At 37.8% G+C, this 26,564-nt stretch overlaps 1 protein-coding gene and 1 long non-coding RNA gene across 2 annotated transcripts in view; one reads left to right on the top strand and one right to left on the bottom strand.

Annotated features, from left to right (window-relative positions):
* Nucleotides 1–2,274: 2,274 nt before the first annotated feature.
* On the bottom strand, nt 2,275–19,124 carry ARL14EP (ADP ribosylation factor like GTPase 14 effector protein). The gene is made up of 4 exons (XM_047823335.1): nt 19,019–19,124; nt 8,877–9,376; nt 7,134–7,261; nt 2,275–6,086 (listed from the first exon to the last, which is right to left on the bottom strand). Exons 2-4 carry the CDS (start codon nt 9,297–9,299, stop codon nt 5,858–5,860), a joined length of 780 nt encoding a protein of 259 aa, XP_047679291.1. The 5' UTR covers nt 9,300–9,376; nt 19,019–19,124; the 3' UTR covers nt 2,275–5,857.
* A 99-nt stretch (nt 19,125–19,223) lies between these two features.
* The window catches only part of LOC125146638 (uncharacterized), a 198,739-nt gene continuing 191,398 nt past the window's right edge, over nt 19,224–26,564 (top strand). The window contains exons 1-2 of the long non-coding RNA XR_007144829.1: nt 19,224–19,254; nt 21,105–21,149. This is a non-coding gene — a long non-coding RNA (uncharacterized LOC125146638). The remainder of the gene's footprint in view (nt 19,255–21,104; nt 21,150–26,564) is intronic.

Below are 26,564 nucleotides of genomic sequence, written 5' to 3'. Positions count from 1 at the left end.
TAAGCATTCAACTATAACTCTTTGGAGATGAGTTGGAAACTTTTACTGACAAACTTTGGGAATGTTTTCCTTTCAATATTTGCTATAGGGAAGTCTTTTTGTGACCAAATTTAGAAATGCCATGAGCCGTAGTATTTTGGAAAATAATCTTATTTGCACGCACCAGTTTGTAGGGCCTATATTTTATGCAGAAATGCTCTTTGCAGTCTCCTTCACTAAGGCATAAATGACTAAAGTTTATTGGTATTTTCTAAAACCTTATTTACCAAAAAGGAAAAAAAAAAAAAAAAAAAAAAAAGCTCAAGTGATAGTTTTCTCCAGATCATCAGATTGGCCCTCCAGGTTCTCTTTTAATAACTGATCTGATTTCACTATACTAAGCTGAACTGAAATACAGGAAAGTCCAATCCAAAACGAAAGGCTTCCCCTTTGGGGTAGACATGAGTTTGTTATTTACAAACCTTAATGATGCCACAGTTCACTGAATGTCTCTGAATCATTTTACCTCTTAATGCCAAAATTAAATTTGTACTTCACCCAGATCTTTGTAGAACCCATTTACATGGTACTGGGATTGCCACTATTACTTTAGCTTATGCCACCAAATAACAAATTGAATTAAAAAATTGTAATGTTTATTTTTTAAGAGAGCACGACAGAGCATGAGCAGGGGAGGAGCAGAGAGGGAGGGAGACACAGAATCTGAAGCAGGCTCCAGGCTCTGAGCTGTTAGCACAGAGCCCGACGCAGGGATCAAACTCAATGAACCATGAGATCATGACCTGAGCCAAAGTCCGATGCTTAACCGACTGAGCCACCAGGCGCCCCACAAATTCAATTTTAAAAGTAACTGTAAGTAAATACTACTTTGAAGTCCAGATCATAAACTTGGGCTACCAGAATATAATTAAAACTGAAGTTTAATTTGGGTTGATCAAACTGATTGGTAACTGATTATTGGTAACAAAGGGATACTTAACAGAGATAGTATTTCTGTTTTTATTGTTTCAGGTCTCCTTTTACAGGCCATACTCTTCATGAAGTTCTCTCAAAAGGACAAAGATCCTGCAATTTGACCTGTGTCTAGTTTTTACACTATTTAAGAAAAATGTGCCCTCACCTCAAAATGTGTCTTTGAAAAGTATCATCTAAGTTTACAATGAAAATCATGAGCCAAACTTTTGTGTTTTCATGCATTATCTGTTGAAGTTGGGACTATTGGAAGGTTTTGGACATCCTAGAAATGTTTGTAAGCAGTATACTTTTAGTATGTCCATTTATTTCAAAATTACAGATGGGGGAGCCTGGGTGGCTCAGTCGGTTAAGTGACCAACTTCAGCTCAGGTCATGATCTCATGGTTTGTGAGTTCGAGCCCCGCATCTGGCTCTGTGCTGACAGCTCAGAGCCTGGAGCCTGCTTCGGATTCTGTGTCTCCCTCTCTCTCTGCCCCTCTGCTGTTCACGCTCTATCTCCATCTCTCTCTCTCAAAAATAAACATTTAAAAAAAAAAAAAACACAGATGAAGATTATGGCAACTCCTTAATAAAACATTTGCTTGTAGATTAATATGAAATGAGAAAATTGAAGTTTTTAAATCATTGTTTCACAAAGACATTTATCCCTCATGGTTTCAAGGGGAAAAAATTTAATATGGCTAGTTGTGCCACTGATAGGACTGTAATTAAATACTTTTAAATTGCACTTAAAGATGCAGTATTACTAATCCAACTCAGTTAATAATGTTTTACCAGGTAAATCTCCTTTATCTCCTAGAAGTTAGAGTATCTTGGTAAAATTAGTCAATCCTCACAACTGTGCCATTGCAAATAATCTATAAATTGGGGTATATATTCTACAGGAGTTTATTATGCTTTTCAAACTAAGTGTTCAGTGAAGCATTTGATGGTTTTTCAGTAAATAAAAACCATTATTTTCTCAAGTCTCTCCACTTTATAAAAATAAGTGAGGGGTGCCTGGCTGGCTCAGTCGGAAGAGCATTGTAACTCTTGATCTCAGGGTAGTGAGTTTGAGGCCCATACTGGGTGTAGAGATTACTTAAATAAACCTTAAATAAATAAATGAAACCCAGAAGTGCCTATGCATATTTTCATATCCTCATATTCCTGAAAAAAGAAATCTGGTTGACTACTATTGGGTGAGACCTAAGAATGCTACAAAGAGAAACCATTCTATTCCCAGGGTTCTTTAAAATATTCCACTTTAGCGTAACTACCAGTGTTCACAGTTTAATTTAAAAGTGAAGAGATTAAGCATTTAGTAGCAGCAGAGTTTATTTACATCAAGATACCAGCAGATGTCAGCAAAAACTAAGGCAGTGCCATATGACTCTGTACAAGGGTATTCCTAATGTCGACAGAAAATCTCTAATTACCAAAGTGCAGTCCATTTAAGACCCCCTGGTTTCATACAGTGTTACGTGACCCAGGAGGGGTGGGGCTGAGAGGCCGCAGCAGAATCTGCCTTTTCAGGGCAGCAACAGCTCTTTCAAAGAACTGACTGCTCAGATTTTGTCCAACAAAACCCACCTATAACACTGTATAGCAAACTAAACCACGCTTCAGACAGCCATCCCCATTTAAAAAAAAAAAAAAAGAAAACATGTTTTGGTTTACGGAACACTCATATTACCTAGGTTCTCTGATACAGATTCCGGGGTTGTGAACGTGGGAGTACTTGAGAGGACACAAATGCATTTCTCTGGAGAATTCTGTCAGATGGTAGAACAGCTTGTTATACAGACATAGATATAATATTAAAAAAATACAAGAATCTCATGAATAATATTTCAAAGGTAACTATTTTCTTATGCTTATAAAAGAAATAGAAAAAAGATTACATGGGATGCCATTTATTTCCAATATATAAATGCACTTTTTAACATTTGTGACCAACACTGTGTAAGACCAATGTTTATAGCCTTACATCAACTTCTTAAGCAGGACCCATATACAGCAGAAGTGTTCTTATCACTCTTATTTTTGCCTTTTAGACTAATAGTATTCTAAAATAATTTTAGCCACCATGAACCATACTTATGGAAAATATAAAAAGAATTCACATTATTTCATTGTATTCTGTATTTCTGTAATTCTACAGTAAAAAATAGTAAGTGAACTCATGATGTAATTTTCCCAAAACACAGCTTTTATTGTAGCAGACTAAATTAGATATACCTCTCTCTGTAAACATTTTGCATGCTCACTAAAAGTCTGGTCTTCTACATAGGCATAATGAACAAACATAAGCAAAATTATTATATAAATTTATCCCTGAAACAAGTTAAATATTACCATCTTTGAAAAATAACACAGAAATAGTCTAAGGACTGTTGAAATATAAACAGTTTGAATTTTAAAGTCATTTATTCTGTTGAAAATATATTCCTGTTTTAAACAAAAAAAAAAATCTAAGATTTATTTATTTATTAATGTTTGTTTATTTTTTGAGAGAGAGACAGAGCACAAGTAGGGGAGGAGCAGAGGGAAAAGGAGACAGAATCTGAAGCAGGCTCCAGGTGGGGCTGGAACCCACAAATGACCTGAGCTGAAGTCTGATGCTTAACCGACTGAGCCACCCAGGCGCCCCTGAAAAGCTTAAGCAATATAGTAAATCATACTTACTTAGAACCAAAAAAAAACCAAACCACAAAACAAAAAAAACCAACAAACAAAAAAACAAAACATTGGTAGCAATGCAACTAAGGTCTAATGAACCCAGAAGTTCAGATAAAATTAAAGTCTCTGTATCCTCTATAACAAAATATTTCCTTAATTCAGAAGAACACCCAAAAAACTAGCATCTAATTTAAGTATATAAAGCCAAAATATTCTTTTTGCCAGTGCTCTGTTGAAATCTGAATTAAAGACTTGATACTGATTATACTTCTGATAACTAGGTCAGTGGACAATTATAACTTAATGACAATACCATGGTTCAAAATGGCATTCCATCAAAGTAAAACCTGTTAAACAGATACCAAAGTATACAGAAATAAAAATAAACCTCCACTGGTCAATCCAATCAAATTGGCTGCATAAATTTCACTTAAATGACTTAAAATGTATCTGAAACTACTAAAAGCTTATCTGGTTAAACTAAAGTACTACAACTTAGGGAAAACAAAGCAAAAACCTAGTTTAGTGGCAATGCCCTAGCTGATAAAATATTTTAGACAGGGAGCTGCTTGAAAAAGGAGCAGAGAAGTTATCATCCACTCTCATTCTCCAAAGAGCACCCATACGAATTCCATACAGAACCAGTACATCAAGATTCAAGCAATTTCCAATATAATTTATATTGTCTCTACCACTGTTTGTCCACTTTTTTTTCCTTTTCATTACTAACTGCCTTAAAGCCTTTTTTTTTTTTTAGCCCTTTTGATCCTAATCACCACCTTATAAAACTTTAATAACATAGACACCATGTATCCCTGTTTCTGTATTGTATGAATATCCATGCTTTATACATAGTAAGATCTTTGCCACCAGGAACAAATTTTCACCAAGAATGTATGGCTAAACAATGAAAGGTTTACAATGCTAAAACTTTTTTTTAAGGGTAAGTAGTGAGAAGAATTTTAGCACTTAGATATGTAGATTATTTCCAAAATAGTTTTAACACTCAACCACCTAGTTTTATTGAAATTAATTTTTCCTGAAGTAGGCACTGTTCTCAGCTACAGTCCTTGGCTTGCACAGTAGTGCTGGACCATAAAAATGACCATTCGTAGCAACCTTAATAATCAATGGGGAAAATGTTCTGTGACCTCCAAAAACCCATCAAAATATTAAAAACTCGTTAGAAATGTAAAGGAAAATGAAAACACTCTAAAAAAAAAGGTATTTTAGTACACTGTAATTGAAAAACATTGGAAACACTGAGAATTAAAGCATTATTCCGTTGCAAAAAACTAATCAAGAGCGGTTTGAACAGTGCCTGCTTTTTTGCTAACTTAAGATACAAAGTAGGCTATACCATTGCAGATACTTAAGTTTGGATCTGCTTCTACCATTTTCTCATTTGTGCTTTCAATGTTGTAAAATCACTGTAATTTCCTTTAACGTGAAGTTTTTTACTATCACTTCCTCTGGGATATATTCAAGCTTTTCATCACAGCCTATTTCCCTATTTACATTGCTCCCCCCAGCAGCCCCCCCGCAAGCTTCCTCTAGCTGCATACTGAGGCTCTAGAGAAACAGCAGCATCAACCTTCCCATAAGTAATTTCTTCTACAACTCCATCTACGTTCAATGCATATCTCACATCTAGCATGATCATTTTTCATTTCTTCACTCTTTTATCTTTGGTGGCCAGTTATTTTGATGATCCACTTTTGGAAAATGTCACATGGGTGACAAGGAGACAGCACAACCACATGCTTTGCTGTCTAGGAGTGGACTGAATGACAGATGTGCGGTAACCAACCACTAGAGGGGTCTGAGTGAAGGTCACGGATGGACTGGTCACTGATGAGGAGGCACATCTGTTACATAATGACTTATGGACAAAGAGCCAGCAGGGAAGTTTGTACTTCACGTAACTACCCACAGTATATACCATGGAACTGAAATGTGAACTGTGCTAATGGAGGACTGCCTTTACCTACTTGTTGACATTGGCCTGGGCAGGCTTAAAGCTGACTGCTGAGTAAAAGCCCATATAAACTGACATCAAACAATAAATCTTAAAGCACCCTAACTGCAAAACTAATGCATAATGAGTGCATGCTGAGGTGGTTTTCAAATTGTCATCATTTGGCAGTCAACTTTAGAATGCGTCTGAGAGTGACAGAGTTTTAGAAATAGAGATGGGATTCCCATAATTTGATACCACAAATTATCCAGCATGTTTGTTATGAATGATTTCCCCTCCTTCGATTTCGATTTGCTCATATAGCCACTTGCGGTCACAGCGGCATTCAGCTCCGCATTTGGTGGAACCACAGGCAGGACAAGCATAGAAACATCCTAAACAGTCTTCATCGAGGCAGTCACAGAGGTCCATTCCACTGAAAATCAGCAGGCCCTGGCTATCATAGACCTTACTCTTTGCTGGTATCACTTGTCTGTAAAAGAAAACACAAGATGAATGATACTTCACAAAGACATTATTTTTGAATAAATGAAAAAAAGGTAAAAAAAAAAAAAAATGGAAGCAAGTAAAATATTTTGAATTAGGGATGAAGTCCTGCAAAACTGGTACATAACTTATCAGACTCAAGCCTACTCTATAATTACTAGTAATGAACTGTGTGAGAAGAGACCTCATTCTAAAGTGTTGAGACAAATCCAAAGAGCCTGAAAATGCCTCTAGAAGTCCATTTAAAAGTCAACTCAGTAAAGGAATGGACCAGAACTATTTCCAAAAAAATATTATTTCTGTGAAAAATATTTTCCCCTTCCCTTAACAACAACAACAACAACAACAAAGAATGGCTGCTTAATAATGGTACATTTTGTTGGTTACCAATCTCTATTACCCTATTGGTTTTTATACTGCAATTAATCTGTTTCTTGTTCTTTAACGGACTCGAGCAAATCTGGCCTAAAAACACTTAAATGACTCATTGGAAAATCTTAACAGATGGAATAAATGGCATATGTAGAAAATAATTCTGAATGATTACACTAACATTTCTTTGTCAACCTGTGTTTTAGAAATGTTCAGTTTAAAAAGTCATATTCTAAACAATTTACTTTTCTCATTCGTTCTGTTGACTATACCATAACTGTTTCTATTTTAGACATGTAAAAAATAAAAAGCAACCTTGAATTTTCATAAGATTTACTTTTTAGCTGCCCCCCATAGAAGGGTGATATACCAATTACATAATACCAATACTTTTCAAAAAACTGTTTAAATATGTTTGAATTTTAGTTCTCATGCCAAAAATGTTAACCTGTTCACTTCATTGACACTTCCTTAAAAATAAATTTTTAGAGCTGAAAGGGACGCCTTCATTTTATATGCAGCCCTTGGAGATTCCTACTAATTGCAGATTATCCAGTTTAAAATATCTTCCCAAAAAATTCAAAACTCCAGAGAAAGATGTGAAACAATAACAGACAGACGCAGCAAGCTAACAAAGGTCTTCAGGGAACACACAGCCTACCTGTCAGAACCAGCGGTTGCATTTTTTGTGAGCCTTCTTTTTTCTCTTTTACCAGTTTCTGGAGCAAATTCAGTTTGTTTTCCTGGGTTTGCAAACTGCAATGACCTCAAAGCTTTAGCAGTTCTTCCCTGAATAAAGGTAAACAAATTATCAACTCAAATCTTGACAACAGACCATGAATACATTAATATTTAACTTAATGTTAACCCTGATTATTCCTTAACCTGAAGGACAGTCTGGAATTCACAAAAAAGAAGAAAAAGGTTTTAGAACCCAAGTGCAATGAAATTTACACAGCCCTAGACAATATTCAAAGTTTAACTTTGGTTAACTTATTTGTAGTATTTCCATTACCTAATTTTAGTCTCTGGCCTATTAGAAGGGGCGATAGGCCTGCTGAAAACTGCTATGGCTTCTGTCAATATGGGAGAAAAGGCAAAAAAAAACCCCTGCTGTACGACCCAATGGGATAAAACTGAGTTTCCTGGGCGCCTGGCTGGCTTGGTCGGTGGAGCAAGCAACTATTGATTTCAGGTTGTGGGTTCAAGCCCACACTGGGTGTAGAGATTACTTTAAAAATGTAACAAAAAAGAAAAACAAAAACTGAGGCTCCTAATATCATCTTGAGTCCTTAAGAAAAGATTCTATTATTGTATACACAGTTAAAAGCAGAGAGATAATAATGGTTTCAAGTCCTGAAACAGTATTATCATCTTTTTAAAAAGCATTGGTAAAACAAAATTTTGATGGTTAAGGATTTAAGTTTGTTATCTGGGGAAAAAGCAGTTTATGTGATATATTACACAGAGCAACAAATAAATGGAATGGAGAAGACATCTATAGTGACAGGTGCAAGTACCTAGTATGAACTGCAAGGTAACACTGGGTCCTGGAGATATGCCTTTGAGGGGAGAACAAAAGGGAAGTACTACATAAAATTTAAAATTTTAATTATCTTTTAATTTGGTTTATTAATATAATGAAAAGGAGGAAATTGAGAAAAATATCCCAGCAGCAAGAATTATAAATTGGTTATAAATAGAAATTTTGAGAAGTGCTCCTTTGATATACTTGTCTTTGTTCTACACCCAAAGATAGCTTTATGAAATCTCGGTTTTTTTCTGATGTAGTTAAATAATCTCAATGTAGGCATATGAATAAGGGAGAGTTATAAATATTTAGTATTTACAATGTAAAAATGTATGCTTTTTGACCATAGGGAGCACTAAAATTAGCCTGATCATATCAAATAAGAATTCAGAGCTAAAAGCAAAAGAAATCCAAAGAACAGTATTAACACCAAAGAAGAAAGAAAGGTTGAAGAAACAATTATTGGAAGTGATTTTTCTGGTGTTCGTTTTAAAGCAGTAATTTTCAAGGGGAATTCACTGTGCTATACAGATCCTCACTGGCTGGCATGTCCCATTGAGTTACTTTGGTATTAGAAAAGAAGCTAAGATAATAACTAGATCCTGGCTTTACCAGAATGTTCTAAAAGCCACTCCTGACATCTTAGCCCTAGGAGTTACAGCTTGAGTCTTGGGCATAGTATGTTATTCCTTTCTCAAGCCTGGTTTATCATCCAGTCTAGGTACATGGGAATGTTTAGAAAATCATTTACTTTCACCTCCCCAACTTTAATTTACAATTAGTATCATAATAATATAAATGATTTCTTTATAGTTTAACAAAACCCCACATTGTAGAAGTAACACAGGAGACAAAAATGGCTGCCATACATACATCTGAATCAGGTTTTCTTCTCTGCCGATCTTCAGAATCAACATCCACACTTCCATTGATTATCTGTGTACATTTTGGACAAAGCTTCCACCCAGGTACAAGCTGTCTTCCAAATTTTGCACTCAGAAAAGTGGCATCATCTAAGTCAATTACATGCAAATTTTTTTTGGCTAGTTTTTTGTGTATGTTAAATGGGTCACAACATGACTTCTGCAAATCCTCAAATCTGTCAATGTAAATTTTCGCATGATGGAAGCAAATGGTATTGTTCCCAGAAAGTGTCATTCCAGTTCTAAGTTGAAGTAAAAGCATATCATTTGATGACAGTTCTTGCAAAGTCTTGAAACCCGTGTGACGAGTATAGTAGGTTTTATGGCACTCATTCGTGGTACGGAGTTGGACTCCAACTGAACATGGATCCATCACTCTTGATTCTAGCAAATTTCCCTTGTTAGATTTTGTCTACAGATCTCTCTCAAGTAGGTCATGTGCTGATTGCCCTAGAGAAAAAATTGAAGAGTCAGATTTGTGCTGCAAACTTTTTATCTGGGAAACTGAAAAAGCATTTGCTGAAATTCAACACCTATTTAAAAGAAAGAAACTCTTCATAAGTGAGGAATAGAATGGCATTTACCAAAAGCCTACAATAAAGATCAGATATGCAGGACTTTTATGGAGAAAATTATGAAACAGACAAAAAAGTTATCCTAAATGAATGTAGAAATTAATCATGGGAACTCTGACCAAAGTATATAAATTATCCAGGAATTTATCTATAAATTCAATACTATTCCAATAAAAATCCCCGTAGGTATTCCACTCATTCCACCTTGGAATTTAGCATTTGGTTTATTTGGGAGAGTAAAAATCCAAGACAGTCAAGATAGTCTTGAAGGAAAACAAAGTAACATATTTATTTGCTATAAAGCTATTATAATTAAATCTGTGGTAGCAGTACAGTATAGACAAATAGATCCGTGAAACAATAAGGGTTTGGTGTGACATATGACACATGATTTTATATAATCAGTGTTATAGGGTATTACACCTTAATGGAGAAAATATTAAAATATTAGGGATAACCAGATAACCACATGGAAATAGACTAAGATCTCTTTCTCACAAACAAAAATCAATTCCTGATGGATTAAATAATCAAACAAGAAAAGAAAAACTATACAAATGTTTAAAAGAAAACATAGACGGGGTGCCCGGATGGCTCAGTGGGTTAAGTGTCCAGGTCTTGGTTTTGGCTCAGGTAATGCTTTCACAATCTTGGGATTCTCCCTCTCCCTCTGTCTTTCCCCTCCCCTCCCCCCCCCCCCCCTCACGTTCCCTGTCTCTCTCAAAAATAAATAAGTAAACATTTAAAGCAAGCAAGCAAGCAAACATAGAAGACTTTGTGACATTGGGAGAAGAATTTCTCAAACAAGAAAGCACATACCCAAGGAAAAGATGGATATATCTGATTATACATCAAAATTAAACATTTCCTTATAACTCTAAAGGAGGAAAAACAGCCACACTTGAAAGGTATGGTTGGGATTATTATCCCAAATATACAAAAAAACAACAACATATCCTGACTTCTATAAATCAATTAGAAAATGACAAGGAACCCATTAGAAAACTAAAAAAATACAGATAGGCAATTCACAAAGGAAGAGAACAAAATAGCCAAGAAATGCATGCAAAGATGTACAGCCTTTACTGCTGTCAAAAAAAAAAAAAAAAAAAAAAAAGCAAATTACATACCATTTCTCAAACATTTGCATGGCAAAATTTTAAAATCTGATAACCTGGTGCTGGTTAAATTGTGGCCAACTCTTACATGCTCCTTATACACTGGTAGAAATGTAAATTGCAATGGCTGTAGAGCATTTTTGGCAATTTCTGGCAATATTAAAGAAGTCCACATCCCAGGACCTTGCACTTTCAGCTCTAGATGTCCATGCCAGAAAAATCTATGTCCCACATGAGCACAAAGACTTTGTACATTACATATACAAGGACTTTGAGTATTTATTGTCTTTGACAGTGAAAAGTTGGAAAGAACCTAATTTTAAGAATGAGACACCATGAGTTACTCAACAGGGACTCCTACAGGTCGGGTAAGATGACTAACCTACAGGAATTCTATGAATCAACATAGATAAATCTCAAGGACAATCTTAGGTGAAAAAGTTGTAAAAGGACACATACCATTTATTTAAATTTTTAAACACACAAAAAACAGTGTACATGGTTTATGGATAAAAATATGAATCATGATAAAATATACATATCAGATTAAGAAATGCCAAATTTGGGGCACTTAGGTGGCTCAGTGGGGTAAACAACCTGGGACTCTTCATTTCAGCTCAGGTCTTGATCCAAAGTTCATGAGATGGAGCCCCACATTGGGCTCTGTGCTGATAGGGCAGAGCCTGCTTGGGATTCTCCCTACTCCTCTCTCTGCCCTTCCCCTGGGCACACGTCCAAATGTGTGGGCTTTCTCTAAGTATAAAGAATTAAAAAAAAAAAAAAAAAAAGAAATACAAATTTGTGGTATACATACTTCTAAGGAGGAAGGAACCTTTTTAAAGATATTTATGGAATATAAAACTTGGTGGCATTTACACACATGCTTCATTTTCTGTACTATTTGAAAATTTCATAATTTTTCAAAGCAAATACAAAACCTTAGTTGAATTCTTAAGAAAAAATTCAACAAATACAAGTCACTAGGAAAAATATATGTGAGGGGCACCTGGGTGGCTTAGTCAATGGGGCATCTGACTTCAGCTTGGGTCATGATCTCAGAGTTGGTGAGTTGGAGTCCTGCATTGGGATCTGTGCTGATGGTGGAGACTGCTTCGGATCCTCTCTCTCCCTCTCTCTCTGCCCCTCTCCAGCTTGTGCACTCTTTTTCTCTCTCAAAAATAAATAATATTAAAAAAAGTAAAAACATTAAAAAATATATATGTGAATCACTGAAATCTGGATGGTGGCAGAGTGCTGAAAAATCTAGGATCCTGCAGTTTTGCAAGTGCTTTTATAAATTTTGCTCCAAAAAAAAAAAAAAATCGTTAGAAAGCTTATTTTGCCATGTTTTCTGTAGAGAAAAACCATATACAAAGAAATCATATGCAAAGAAAACACCATATACAAAGAGGACTCTGGTCTCATGTTAACAAAAAATGGTGACTATGCATCTGTTTTCAGTTAAAATACTAAATTTAAAAAGTTAAAAAATAGAATACAATTTAAAGTTCAAAATGTCACTGAACATTTTAACTTATGTTTTTAAAAGCTAGTTAAGGTGGAGCATATTTATATATTTTTTATCCTATTTTAACCAACTTTTAAAATTTAACTTCCAAGTAATGGTACCAATTATATCAGACAAAATGGCTTGTATTATACAAGCAGATTTCTTTTAACAGAAATGTGGATTAAAATAAATTAAGGAGTGGAAAAGAGGAAGCCAGAGATATGATTATAAAACTACAAACTATGCTGTACTGTACTTTAAGAGATATGGGACACAAATCTGGCTCTGAACTTTCTTAACAGTCAACACAAAGAAAAAAACTTGACCCGCACATTATGGAAACTGCTATTGTTTAATGTCTTATTAATGCTCGATTCTTTATATTTGTAGGTACTATACCCAATCTGTAGCCACTAATCTGTGATTTTTCAAACATAAAATTATTTCTTAGCAAACACTTGCCTCACCCTAACCGTATTTAACAGGAAAAGCATCCTGTGACTTAGAAAATTCATTTTGGAAATTCTGTCTACAGAATTAATACATTTTTACCCACTAGGGAATTCTTTTCCTTGGCTACTGGGGCATCTGTTCCTTTACTTTCCTTTTATCTTGTCTAAATTATGACATGGTTCTGTAGAGTTTATTAGCAAGACTGCTAGTTGTGCCAGCGTACTTATTTCTAAATGATCTCTCTCGGAAACTTGGAAATATGATTAACTCATATTAAACCACTTTTTAATGTTTATTATTCATTTTGAGAGAGAGAGAGAGAGAGAGACAGAGAGAGACAGAGAGAGAGAGAGAGAGAGAGAGAGAGAGAGAGAGCGCACAAGCAGGGCAGGAGCAGAGACAGAGACAGAGAGAGAGAGAGAGAGAGAGAGAGAGAGAGAGAGAGAAAGGGGGGGGGGGAATCTGAAGCAGGCTCCATGCTGTCAGCGCAGAGCCTGACATGGGGCTTAAACCTGAGCCAAACAAAGTAGGATGCTTAACCCACCGAGTCACCCAGGCAGCCCCACCTTTTTCTAAGTATTTGCTTGGAAATTCCACAATACCATAAATTCTTTTATTAATCTTAAACTACTATCAACCTGAACTCTTAGTTGGAAAGCATAGACTTAAATGTGTTTTTAATTCAATGTAGCCATGACCCTCTCAGTCCCTGAAAACATCCTCTACTGGTAAACAGGTGCTTCCAACTATTTTGAGCTTTTGGCACACTTCTGAGTACTATAATTTTTGGAGGAACACTTGCAGGAATTACACTGCTGTGCAATACCATTTTCTAAGCAGCTATCCCTCTGGTGTCACTGTTAGGGTAGATTTACTATTAGACTGGCCAATTAAACATGAATTCTAGACAACGTACATATATTTTAAGTATATCCCAAATAGCGCTAAAAAGTAATTTGTTGTTTGTCTGAAATTCAAATTTAACTGGGCATGCTGTATTTTTATTTGTTAAATTTGGCAACCTCATTTTTTGCATCTTCCTGGAAGTAGAAATGTTTCTTTGGTACCAGCTTCACATTATGCACCACTTCTCACTTGTTGCTAAAAGAAAGATGAACTTCCCATGAACAAATTATAGGACATGCTCAATTTAAAATTAAAACGTCCTATCAGATAGAAGATAAACTGCAAGTCACGGTAAAAAAATAAATTTTACACACTGATTAAAACTCAATGGCACAACTGTACTACTCATTTAAAACTGTCATGGTAGGGGCACCTGGATGAGTCAGTTGGTTAGGTGTCCAACTTTGGCTCAGGTCATGATCTCATGGTTCATGAGTTTGAGCCCCACGTTGGGCTCTGTGCTGACAGCTCAGAGTCTGGAGGCTGCTTTGGATTCTGTGTCTCCCTCTCTCTCTGCCCCTCCCCTGCTCATGCTGTCTCTCTCTCTCTCTCTCTCTCTCTCTCTCAAAAAAATAAACATTAAAAAAAAAAAATTAAAAATGTCAAGGTAAAAGTGTATACACCTGTGTCAGTAAAGTTTTACTGCTTGAAGTCTTACATAAGTTACCTTCCTGATCTACAATTAGGCAGTTTTTTCATGTATTGCTAAAGAAAAGTCAGGCTAACTCAAGGAGCACAAAATTTCGGCCGTCACCTTAAGTGGTTATTGCCTGTCTTCTAAAAATTACAGCCTCTAGCTGGTCCTCCCCTGTTGTAGTACCCGATGTCTTTATTTCTGTCTTTCCTCCCTAAGCTAAAGTTCTGCTGTACAGCTCTTTGCATCTATTTCCCAGCAACTGTTTCTTTTGCTCGTTTTGGTCTATGTTCTGGCAATGTGGCCCACAAATCATATTTATTCTTTTCTTCCAGTGACAGTCCAGTAGCTCCATGTTGCTCCCTTTACCTACAGCATGATGTAATGTTCTCCAGTAGCGATTAATCAAACACCTTCCTTAATTAACATAGTCAGAAATGCACTACCATTTACTGTCTCCGAACAGGTACTGGCATCAGCTGGGAACGAATTAGAAAAGAAGAATCTCAGTAAGGACCCTAGACCTACTGAATCAGAATCTATACTAAAACAAACAAACAAACAAAACAACAAAAGACCCCCAGGTGACATGTAAGCATACTACTTTGAGATCCAGATCCACTGCTTCAGGTAATGCAATTAAGAGAATATTAACCAAGCATCTTCCATATTTATAAAGCATATTAAAAAAAAAAAAAGGAAGATACACACCCAAACATGAACTTATCTTTCAGGAAGTCTAACATTTAAGGAAGACTATGAGGGGAGTGGAGTCATAAATTTGATAAAACCGATATATATATGAGAAATATATGCATTATTGAAAGCACAGAGATCTGGGTTTTCACATTCTGTGTCTTCCAGTGCCTTTCAGCTATTTTTCAACTGACAACTGTAGATAATGGATAATGGATAGCAATGCAAATCCAATTCTTGTCTATAGTCTTGTAAATTCTGTCTAATGGTGGCTCAATGGACTGCTTGGCCCACTGTGGAAGACCCTTTGCCTCCATTTGCTCATCTCAATAGTCCTGATCAATAAATGTCTGTTCTTTTGTCATTTGAATTGGTTACAACATAGTTCCCTCATTAATAAGGTAAACAAAAATCATGTGTTTATAATTTTATATCTGTGTAACAGTCATGATTTTACTTCCACCCCCTTTTTTGGTGGAAAATTCTTTTAAACGTAGTGAGAGATTAATTACCTCCAGTCAATCATTTTAAACAGTTCATCTACTATGCCTCTTGAAAGGAAAAAAAAAAGTCTTGCTTTTATTTTTCACTTTTAATTTTTTTAAACTTTCTTTATTTTGAGAGAGAGAGAGAGAGAGAGAGAGAGAGAACACAACTGGGGGAGGGGCAGAGAGAGGGAGAGACAGAATTCCAAGTAGGCTCCTCACCATTAGCGCAGAGCCCAGTGCGGGGCTCAAACCCATGAACGGTGAGATCATGACCTGAGCCGAAATCAAGAGTCCGATGCTTAACTGACTGAGCCACCTAGGTGCCCCAAAAAGTCCTGTTTTTAATTGGATAAGATGAAAACCAAAAACAAACAAAAAACCCTAAATGTGTTCATTTAGGCCTGATTAATTCAGTTCTTTTCCCCTACCTTTTGGTAAGATTTCACTCTGATACAAATGAGATCCAGGTCTTCAAATACTTTTAAACTGTACTTTGTGATGTAGGATTTACAAATACTAACAGTTAATTCCTGAAGGATCAATGGGTCTCCTAAGGCCTTCCTGTAGAGAGGTTTGGATGAATTTTATTTGTACACTCATTTTCCATTTCAAATAGCCTTTTGAGAAGTTGAATTTTACCTGAGGCCTGTGTTTCTGGTTCTTCAAGAGTCATGGTTAAGGAAATCCTCCCACTACTCTCTTTATGGCTTCTATAAGACTCTGAGGGTACCCCTTTGTCTACCTGAGACTAGGACAAAGGTCGTCCAAACTCCCAATCTTTGCCTCATTTACAAATTTGTGAATCTTAACTGCATGTTAAAACTGACAGTTAGAACAAAAATGTTTGTTAGTCATATTTTAAGTTTCTCTTCTTCCCCCAGGTCCCTGAACTTTGGATCAAGGAGATCTGTTGTAGCATCAGTTTACTCCTCCCTGGAGATGCTGGTAGATCTTTTGGTCGGAGAATTCTCTCTACTGCAATAGTTCCTTTTCCCCTATTGTCATACCTTTCAAATAAAGTCTCTCCTTACTAACTCTGGATTTTTTTTATTTGAAAAATCCCCAAAAACTTTTTGCATTTTGGACTTTCTGTTGCTTTAGGGTTGCCAACACTTTATTCAGTGCCTAAATATAGTATGTTTTGTGATTCTAAAATTAACATTTAATATTCTTACAGCAATACTAGAAGAGTCAAGAAACAATGAAATAAGTGTAGAACAGATTAGACCCCTTCTACCACCTTAGGTAGTAAACAAAATTATTTTCTCCTTGTATGATCATATGATTTGAACACTGCAAGCTCAAGAAACAAGTTTTTTTTCCTTAAATTGAGGTATAATTTACATATAACATTATTGGTTTCAGGTGTACAAGGTAAAGGTCTGATATTTTGCACATATTGTGAAAGATCACCACAGTAAGTCTAGTTAACATCTATCACCACACAGTTACACTTTTTTTCTTGTGAGAACTTTTAAGATTTACTTCCCAAGCAACTTTCCAATATGCAATACAGTGTTGTTAACTATAGTCACCATGCCGTACATCACATCCCCATTAGTTATTTATTTATTTTATACCTGTGAGTTTGTACCTTTTGACCCCCTTCTCCCTGGCAACCCCCTACCTCTGGCAACCACCAATCTATTCTGTTTATCTATGAGTTGATTTTTAAAAAAGACTTATTTAAAATTTATACATATATATATATATATATTTAGATTCTATGGAATAAGCTTTTAAGCATTATCACTTGCTATCCATTACAAAACTCTACAATAGGCAGGTTAAACACAGCTGGGTGAGCTCATACAAGGAAATGACTCCAGCAAGCTTTCCTAGTCTTAAGACTCAGGCTCAATAAAAAAAAAGATAAAGAGAAGTTAAAACCAAATATCGTCAAAGTATCACTTAAAATATTTGGTGCCTGTAGTTACTAAGTGTGAGGTATAGCACCAAGCACAAACATCATCTTGTTAATCTTTACAACAGTGAGATAAATACTATCATCCCCATTTACAGGTGAAGAAACTGAGGCTTAGAGCTCCAGTTACCAAGCCTAGCACAGAGCCTGTAATAACATTCAAGTTCTTACTGAATGAATAAAACCAAAAAAACCCCACAAAAATTAATTTTACTTTTATATGAAGAATCTCTCTTAATTAGGTCCTAATGATTTATTCTAGGTTTATCTAACATCTTCCCCTCAGATTTTCTTATTGCTTTGTCTAGTATAGTTTCAGATCATTTTTGGAACAATTTAGCAAACCTTCAGGCTTCCAAATCCCATTCGCAATTTGTCTCTAGTCTTCCAGCCCTTAAAGGCCAAAGAAAACTGAAGTGGGATTTCAGCAATGGAGACTGCTTCTAGACCAAGAAGAGTAAATAAAGCTCTTGGTTCTACCTGATTCTGGATGTGGGCCAAATTGTCAAAAAATACTTAAGACTCCAGTTGTTGAGTAGGTGATTGTGAAACTGAACTCTGAATCATTCTGTTGAAAATACTTTCATCTCTTCCTAGAAGATAAGAGTCTGGACTCTGTAGCATGGCATTACTTGTTCAAATGCCACATACTCCAGGCCAAACGACACTGCCTGCAAAGTTCTTTTACACTTTATGACTCCTGCTTGGAAAGCCAATGGCCCTTTCTGTGCCAGGCAATGCTAACTTATCCTTCAGGGCAGTACCAGTGTCTAAACCTATCTGGTGTGCCTTACCCAAGTACTATTATTATAGGTCCTTCTTCCTTTGTGTCTGCAGAGCAATCTCATGGTGCAATAAAACTTTTTCTCTATTCTCAGCTGTTGGAAGGCAGGAGCATTATGGTTTTATTTTCTGCATCACCCAAAGGCAAAAGAGGAGCATCAGGGACTTCCCTTTTCATAGCACTCATCACAGGGTTTTTGTTTTTTGTTTTTTGGTTTTTTTTTTGATGTTGTTAGTTTTTCAATAATATATTAAGCTCTGTGAGGACAAGGAATGAACCAGTTCCTGTTTACAGTTGTAGCTTCTTTAGCATAATACTGGCACTAAGTAATCACTTAACGTCTTTTGAATACATGTTCCATGTTCAGAAACTGTCAACATGTCACATCAAGAAGGATGGATCTCTCCAAATCAGGGTGACTAGGTCCCCAGGATGCTGCAATTATTCCCACTCCAACAGCATGATGGTCACATGCATAACGCCCCTAGGTGACAGTCACATCATGTGTCAAGCTACCAAATACATCCAATGAACACTTCCTATGTTCATGCTACTGGGATGGAAAAATGAATACTGATCGGCCTCCAGCCTCAATCAGCTAGGGCTGGGAGGATGCTCATTAAAAAATGAAAACGAACAGGCAGCGATACAGGATGTGGACGAGATTCAGGGCCATAATATCCCTCATGTACACAGTATAAGCCTAAATCATAGCTTTGAGGGCTCCAGGTCTCCCGAAAAGGGGCGACAACCCGCGGAGGAGACAGATGCGCCGGAAACTATGCTGGGCCCTGACACAAGGGGCCGCAGAAGAACTGGGAGGGTCGGAGCCACAGCAGCGTAGCCGGCTGCAGGAGGCCCAAGCCGGAAGCTGAAATCACTTTCATGTGTCGGGGCCTCCTCTCCCACCTCTCCTTAGGTGAACCGGCCCGGGCCCCCCTCCCACCCAAGGACCCGTCTCCTCACTCCCGCCCTTCCCAGAGCCTCCCCCGGGCCCCTTCCACCTTAGCTCGAGCTCTCCCCGGCCGAGGCTGGGCTGCACCCGCTTTCACGTAGAGCCGACTTGGCTGCCACCTCTTCCTCTCTTCCCCGTCCTACCACTGAGAGGACGGCTGGCAAGGGCTAGAGAGGCTCAGCGCTACCATAAAGCGACGCCCGATAGAAGCCTAGAGCGGATCCGAGCCCGGCCCGCCTCCTGCGCGGAATGGGCTGGGCGGTGTTAATTGGCGGAATATGCAAGGTGAGGCAATGGTTGCTTCAGGAGTCCTCTCGGTTTTGCGTTTGTTTTGTGAGGTTAGGGAATTGGGAGCTCCCTGGGGCTATTTCTTGGGAGATACAGGTTCGGCTGACTTGGATTGTGTTCGCAAATTCCTATGCCTGTTCGTGAGGCCAAATTTTTGCACCCCATTCCTCTTGATCCCTGGAGAAGTGAATGAGTTACAAGAACGTCACGAACAGACCCTTTATTTATAGTCTCACGTTTTGTGTGATTTTTGTTCAAACGAAATATATTGCAAAATGCATCTTTTTAAATTACAAACAATAGAAATAGCTATGTTTATTACTTGGAGTAAAATGTAGTCTCCAGGAAGATGCTTGTAAATTTTCTGAGGGAAGAAAACAGTTCAAACTATTTCTTGTATCCCTATTGTCTGCCACAGTTTAGGCGCTCAGTTTTTGGAGTGGGTATTATTCATCTAGAATCTTTGAGAGATTGTGATCCCTTAGACTGAAGACTCAGCCTTCAACCATTTTCAGGTGGGGATAGGAGGGAGGAAAGCACCCAAACTATTGTTTTTTTGACCACCCAAGTGAAAAATGTGAGACCGGGAAAGAAGATAAGGTCCACCAAGGCCCCAGCTTGTTTGTGATACAAAACACACCTACTGTAAATTGTTTTCTGCAGTGAGCCTATGGCCCTTCCTACCACTTTTTTTTTTTTTTTTTTTTTCCCCTGCTCTGCAACCAGGCTGGGTCAATCTTAGAACTAGGGAATGGGAGAAAGGCAAAAATCAAGAGATAATCCCCTCAGCTGTGTCTGCAAGAGGTCGCATTCAATAGTTCTTTTGTTACTTTGTGTTTGGTGCTTTGCTAAGGAATAATGAGACAAAAAGAATAAAATCTATCTCTACTTTGAAAGAACTCACAGCCTAGTGACAGAGGAGTAAACAGTTAATCACAGTGTGGTGTGATAAATACCATGATAGAAACACAAGGATATGAACAGGATATAATGAGATACATGAAAGCAGGGGCATTCAGTAAGGAGATTAATGCTTGAACTGAGCTGTTGTGTAGAAAACTAACTTGATGCACTCGTGACCTCCAAGTACACTACTAATTAAGCCATCCTAATGGTAATGAAACAGAAGGCTCACAGACCACATTAAGATACTTGAAAAACATGGTTTATTAAATCAACTTAAATACCCAGGCAGGGGAAAGAGTTGGAGTTGACACACTTAGGATGGGGTGTAAACATGTAGAAGGACGACATCACCTGAATCATGAGTTATGCGATGTTCGTATGTTCTCTCTGCCACATCCGCCTTTTCCACTGATGATATGCTTATGAGGACTAGAGATGGGGTTATAGCAAGAAGGCCTACAGGCAGAAAGTGCTTTGGGCCAATGACACACATCTACTCTGTTGGATAGATATAAGGAAACAGGCCTGGCCACAGCCAGAGCCTACTAATTAGCTTGATGAACAGGCGCTGATTTTATTTGCATTTCTTGGATAGAGCACATATGAGACTATACTAGGTGTCACTTGTGGGTAGCTAATTTAGGGCTGACGAAGCTTTCGTCCCAGAGATGGCAGAGTTATTCATACCTTAGTTTTTCCATCCCTGTTTGACTATAAATGACCCTCTTCCATCATATTTTTTATTTAGCTTTGGCATGCCTTATAGTTTACTAACTTACTATGTATATTTAACACAATTCTGCCTGTGTTTCAGAAAGTACATAGTTACTCATATTCTATATATAAAACATCCTAGGAGGTTTGCATTTGTCTCATAAGCTACTAGTGTACTTAGCACTTCTTGTGACTAACACTTCTTATGACTTTCTTCCATCCTTAAGGAAACTGCAAGGAATTCAGTATAGTTGGAGTGAGAAGCTGGAGAGGTAAGTAGAGGACAGATAGTGCCCTTTTTATGACATATTAAAGATACTACATTTTATACTGAAGAAAAGTGTAAAACTATAAGGAGAGTGGAAAATAGGGAAGAGGTACAGGCCTGGGCAGGAGGGCCAGGTGGAATCTCTTGCCCTAATGCAGCTGATCAATAATGAGGGCCTCAATCAACCAAGGCAGTGGTTCTATGGAGTTAGAGGTGATCCCCCTGCCCCCAAATACATTTGGTAATATTTGGACACATTTTTCATTGTTCAAACTAGGGGTTTCTACTGATAAATACTGGGGTGAGGACAGGGAAACTTCTTTTTTTTTTTTTTTTTAATTTTTAAAAATATTTATTCTTAGAGCAAGCGAGAGCACAAGCAGGGGAGGGGCAGAGAGAGGGAGACACAGAATCCGAAGCAGGATCCAGGCTTTGAGCTGTCAGCACAGAGCCCAATGCGGGGCTCAAACTCATGCACCAGGAGATCATGACCTGAGCCGAAGTTGGAACCCTAACCAACTGAGCCACCCGGGTGCCCCAGGACAGGGAAACTTACAAACATCCTACAATGCACAAGACCAATCTGTGCATCCTACAATGCACAAGAAGGTCTGCGTTCCCGAGAGCAAGGCGGGACGGCATCGCCTTTCCCGGCCCAGCCTCACAAACCACTTTTCTCCACCTTCTATTGGTTACAAGAAAATGTCAAGCTGGCTGAGATTTAAGGAGAAGCTACAGGCCCCGCCCAGGTGGGAGGGCCATCAAGGTCACACGGGAGAACGGGAGGCAGAGCAGGGGCTGCGGCTGCCTTTGGAAAATGTCCTCAGGTGCACCGCACTCTTTCCACTTCGCGGCAAATCTCAGACATCGTCTCCGTCCGTCACATCGATTTATACTTCAGTACTTTGGGTGCAGCTCTTCGACTTCAGATGAAGGCCACTGTCGCTTGGCTGCCCCAAGCCAAGCGTTGTTCACAACAGAGAACTGTCTGGCTTAAAATATCAGTAGTCCCAAGACTGAGAAGTAAGGGATCCCCCTCAAGTAAGGGATTTAAGGAAGCATAGAGAGGATAGAGGTTAAGCAATTCAATTTAGTTGGATTTTATAACTGATTATATATAGATGTGAGGAAGAAAGAGAATGAGTAACTTGGTAACTAGGAGTAACTGAGCTTGGGTTACTGAGGAGGACAAAGGAGGACAAACTGAGGAGGACAAAGGGAAAAATAGGTTAGGGAAAATGGAGATAAAGAATTAAACATTGGATATGTTAAGTTTGAGACATCCCCAAAATGTACAGTAAGCAGGTGGAAAAAGGAGAGGAGATGAGAAGAATTTGAGCTGGAAGATAAGAATTTCCTAATTTTTTAAATGTTTATTTTTGACAGAGAGAGAGAGGGAGAGAGAGAGAGAGAGAGAGAGAGAAAATGAATGAGTGGGGAGGTGCAGAGAGCAAGGGGAACAGAGGATCTGAAGTGGGTACTGTGCTGACAGCAGGGAGCCTGATACAGGGCTCAAACTCATGAGATCATGACCTGAGCCAAAGTCAGACACTTAACCAACTGAGCCATCTGGGTGCCCCAGAATTTTCTTATCTTAATAAGAAATGTTTGTGCCAGATTAAATTAGAGTCTGCAGGTAAACTCTAAGAATCTGCATTTCTGGCAAGCAATTAGGTGATCTTGCAGCATGCCAGAATTTGAGAATGATAGTTTTTGGTCTCAGGAAAAGTAGGGAAGAGCAGAGTCCCAAAAACCATGGAAGGAGAGAATTGCAAGCAGGGGTGTTATTAGTACAAGAGGTTGCTATAAAGCAGTACTGGCCATTAGAAGTATAATGCAAGTCACGTAGATAATAATTTTTTGTTGTTGTTGCAGTAGTGAACAGGTAAAAAGAAATAGGTGAAATTAATTTTAGAAGTATATTTTGTTTAATCCATTATATCTAAAACATTTTAACATGTAATTAATATAAAATTAATGAGCCATGTTGCATCCTTTTTTTTCATGCAAAGTCCTAGAAATCTGGTATTCATTTTATACCTCCAGCACCTTTAATTTGAACTAGCCACAATTCCAGTACTCAGGAACTACATGTGGCTAGTGGCTACCATATTGTATCTCACAGCTGTAGAAGGTCAAGTAAGAAAAGAACTAAAGTATAAGCTTTAGCTATAGTAATAAGGGTGGTCATAGATCATGTGATGAGAGCTCTTTCAGTGAAGAAGCCAAAATATGCCTAGCTAAACAGTGGAAAGTTAGAGATAACAGCTACCACTGAGAACATTTTCAAAATTTTTTGCAATTAATAATATAGTATGAGGGGTTTTGTACTTTTAAGTATGAATTTAAGATCAGACAGCATAATTCAGCTTTTTATGTAAATTTTAACAGTTATATTTGAATTTCTGCATTTGCAGAATTGTTCTCCCTGCAAAACAATTAGAAAATTGGGCATAATATATGAAGTCACTGTTGTCAGACATTGGACAACAGGCAATACAGAATTGTGATCCCTGAGAGAAGAGAAATAAGGGAAGTCCTACAATGACTCCAGCTTGCTGCCTGGAGGCAGTGTTCAGGACACAGAGCAGGGAGGAACCTAAACAGAAACCAGTGGTTTCATGAGTGAAAGAGACAGAGATGGAAATTGAAGGAAGCCAATGGGAAGATAGAAAAGTAAGAGACAGAGAGAGAGTCTCGGAGGTCTGTCTGGTCAGGTGTGATTTCCCCTTGTTCTTTGGCTGAGTGTTGATCTGCACAATGGAAGACTGAAACTTCATGAGACTTGGGAAAGGACCACCAAAAGCCACAGGCCCAACAATTTCTGATGCTTACACAGGGCTGGGAATAGTTTGTGTTCCATCAACCATAGAAGAGAAACCTTGTAACACCAATTGTAATACCAGTTGTTTCTACCAATTGAAATAAGACCAGGTGGAGCCTGGCCAGCTTGCTCACTTTCTCTGTCTTTCAGGTCTCTCCATGTGGTCTCTGCTTAGGCTGGTTTGGTTTTCTTCACAGCATAGTAGCCATAGGGTGGCTGGATTTATTACATGGTGGTTCAGAGCTCCTGGTGCTTGTGTTCCAGCAAGCAAGGTGAAAATTGCTTTGCCTTTTATGACTTATCCCCTGGGGTCACATATTGTCACTTCTACCTCATTCTGTTGGTTATGTGCAAGTCATTGAACTTGGTCCAGATTCAAGAGGTGGGAGCATGGCTTACACCTCTTGATGGGAGGAATATAAAAAAATTTGCAGATATGTTTAAAAGAATGCAAAAGATGGCATAGTCTAGGACCAAATCTAATAACTACCATAATTTCAAAGTAGTGATGAATATAAATGATATTTTGAGATATCTGTAACAACTTTAATTTGATACAAAAAAATCTGTGATTTCTTTGGTGACTAAGTTTTAGGTAATGGAGACACAATTAATGCTGCAGCAGTACTAACAGATACACAAATTCTGTGACACCAGCTGGGAGATTGTGTGGGGTCCCACAGGTTAAGGGTTCAGTCCTAAAAGACTGCCCCTTGCCTACTTCAGATGCTAATTATAAATCCAGCTTGTTAGCTGTGCTTCTAACCCACTGGCTATAAATCAGAGGTTCCCATCATTCTCTTCTTAGGTCAATTAATTTGCTAGAATAGCTCACAACTCAGGAAAACATTTTACTTAATAGATTATCAGTTTATCAGTTTATTAGAAAATGGTGTAGGGGTGCCTGGGGGGCTCAGTTGGTTAGGTGTCCAACTTTGGCTAAGGTCATGATCTAGCGGTTCATGAGTTTGAGCCCTGTGTTGGGCTCTGTGCTGACAGTTCAGAGCCTGGAGCCTCCTTCAGATTCTGTGTCTCCCTGTCCCTCTGCCCTTCCTCTGCTCATGCTCAGTCTCTCTCTCTCTCTCTCTCTCTCTCTCTCTCTCTCTCTCTCTCTCAAAAATAAGTATTAAAAAAAATTTTTTTTTTAAAGAAAATGGTGTAACAGGAACCACCAGTCTAAGAGATGCATAGGACAAATGTGGGAAGAGACACAGAGAACTTCTATGCCCTCTCTGGGGCACACCACTTTCTTAGAACCTTACAAGTGTTTACCAGCCCGGGAGATTTTCTGAACCTCATGCTTTCGGGTTTTTATGGAGGCATCATTAAGTAGGCATGATTGATTAAATCATTGGCCAGTGATGATTAAACTTAATCTCCAGTTCCATTTCCCTCCCAGAGGTAGAGAGAGTAACCACCCCCCCCCCCCTCCCCAACCTTTGTGGCTTTTCAATAGTCCCTTTGTTAACATAAACTATGGTGTGGTTATAAGGGGCTTGTTATGAATCACAAAAGACACTTTAATCACACTTACCACTTAGGAAATTACAAGAGTTTAAATTCCTGCCAGGAAAGGAGACCAAGACCAAATATAAATTTCTTGTTATGGATTACAATATCACAATACCCTTCACATACATATGTAATATCTCATTCATATATATATAGAAAGTGCCTAGCACACAGTAAGCTCTCAATAACTGGTAGCTATAATTATTCTTGTTACTATTTATGAACCTCCAAATGTATCTGGAAACACTGGAATGATCAGCTCACATATGTTCTGTCATTCATGGCATGCTATGTTCTAATCTTGAAAGATGGATATTAACCTGAGAAGTATTTGAACCTGTATCTCTTGACTTCCCTCTCACCACTTTGTACCCTCCTTCCTTACAACAATATTTAAGAGTTGATTGATGTAAAGAAATGTGATATAGGGAATTTAATTACTGTCCAGTAGGACAGATTGAAGTTGCATTTTTAGCGTCTTCTGGTTTTTCTCATTTGAAGCAAAGATTTCAGACTGTTGTGGGGGTGGCGTGGGGAAGGAAATGCAGATCTGTTCACAGCTGCTACTCAAAATACTAGCCATATAACCAGTAGAGAATTTGGCTCAAATTAAAATCCCTGGGCTCTTCATTGCCATCATAATCATTATTGTATCAATTAAGATTCGTTTGCATGTCCACAGTATTTGGCACTACATCAAGGAGGGAAGCTGATGATCACAGAATTGGTTTAGACCATTTTACTTATGTCTTAAAATGACCCAACTGGTATAAAGAAAAAGAAGAAATAAATCATTAAAATTTTGTAATTCAACAGCACTTAGAATCATAAAATATTACAACTGGAAAAGGATCCAACAATTCTGTTGCACAGCTTCTTCATTTAGAGATTGATAAAACTCAGCTCCAGAAATAGTAATATTATACAACCAATATATAAGTGACAATTATTAAAGGTTACACAACCAGTAAGTAATAGGGGGAAAAAAGACTCATACCCATATCATCTAACTCAAAATTCACTGTTTTTTGTACTTTACCGGCCTACAACACAATCTATGAGTAAGGATCATATTCTTAGAAA

Source organism: Prionailurus viverrinus, chromosome D1 (genome assembly GCF_022837055.1).
Source record: "Prionailurus viverrinus isolate Anna chromosome D1, UM_Priviv_1.0, whole genome shotgun sequence".
Classification (NCBI taxonomy): domain Eukaryota; kingdom Metazoa; phylum Chordata; class Mammalia; order Carnivora; family Felidae; genus Prionailurus; species Prionailurus viverrinus.
Note: the sequence above shows the minus strand (reverse complement) of the source record. Positions and strands in the feature narration are given on the sequence as shown.

Excerpts from the sequence above, each read along its gene's own strand:
- ARL14EP (XM_047823335.1), bottom strand. The coding sequence starts at position 9,299 with ATGGATCCATGTTCAGTTGGAGTCCAACTCCGTACCACGAATGAGTGC. Across the intron at positions 7,262-8,876 it reads GAAGAAAACCTGATTCAGAT|GGAAGAACTGCTAAAGCTTT; the intron begins GTATGTATGGCA and ends ACCTTTATTCAG. Across the intron at positions 6,087-7,133 it reads GCAACCGCTGGTTCTGACAG|ACAAGTGATACCAGCAAAGA; the intron begins GTAGGCTGTGTG and ends TTTCTTTTACAG.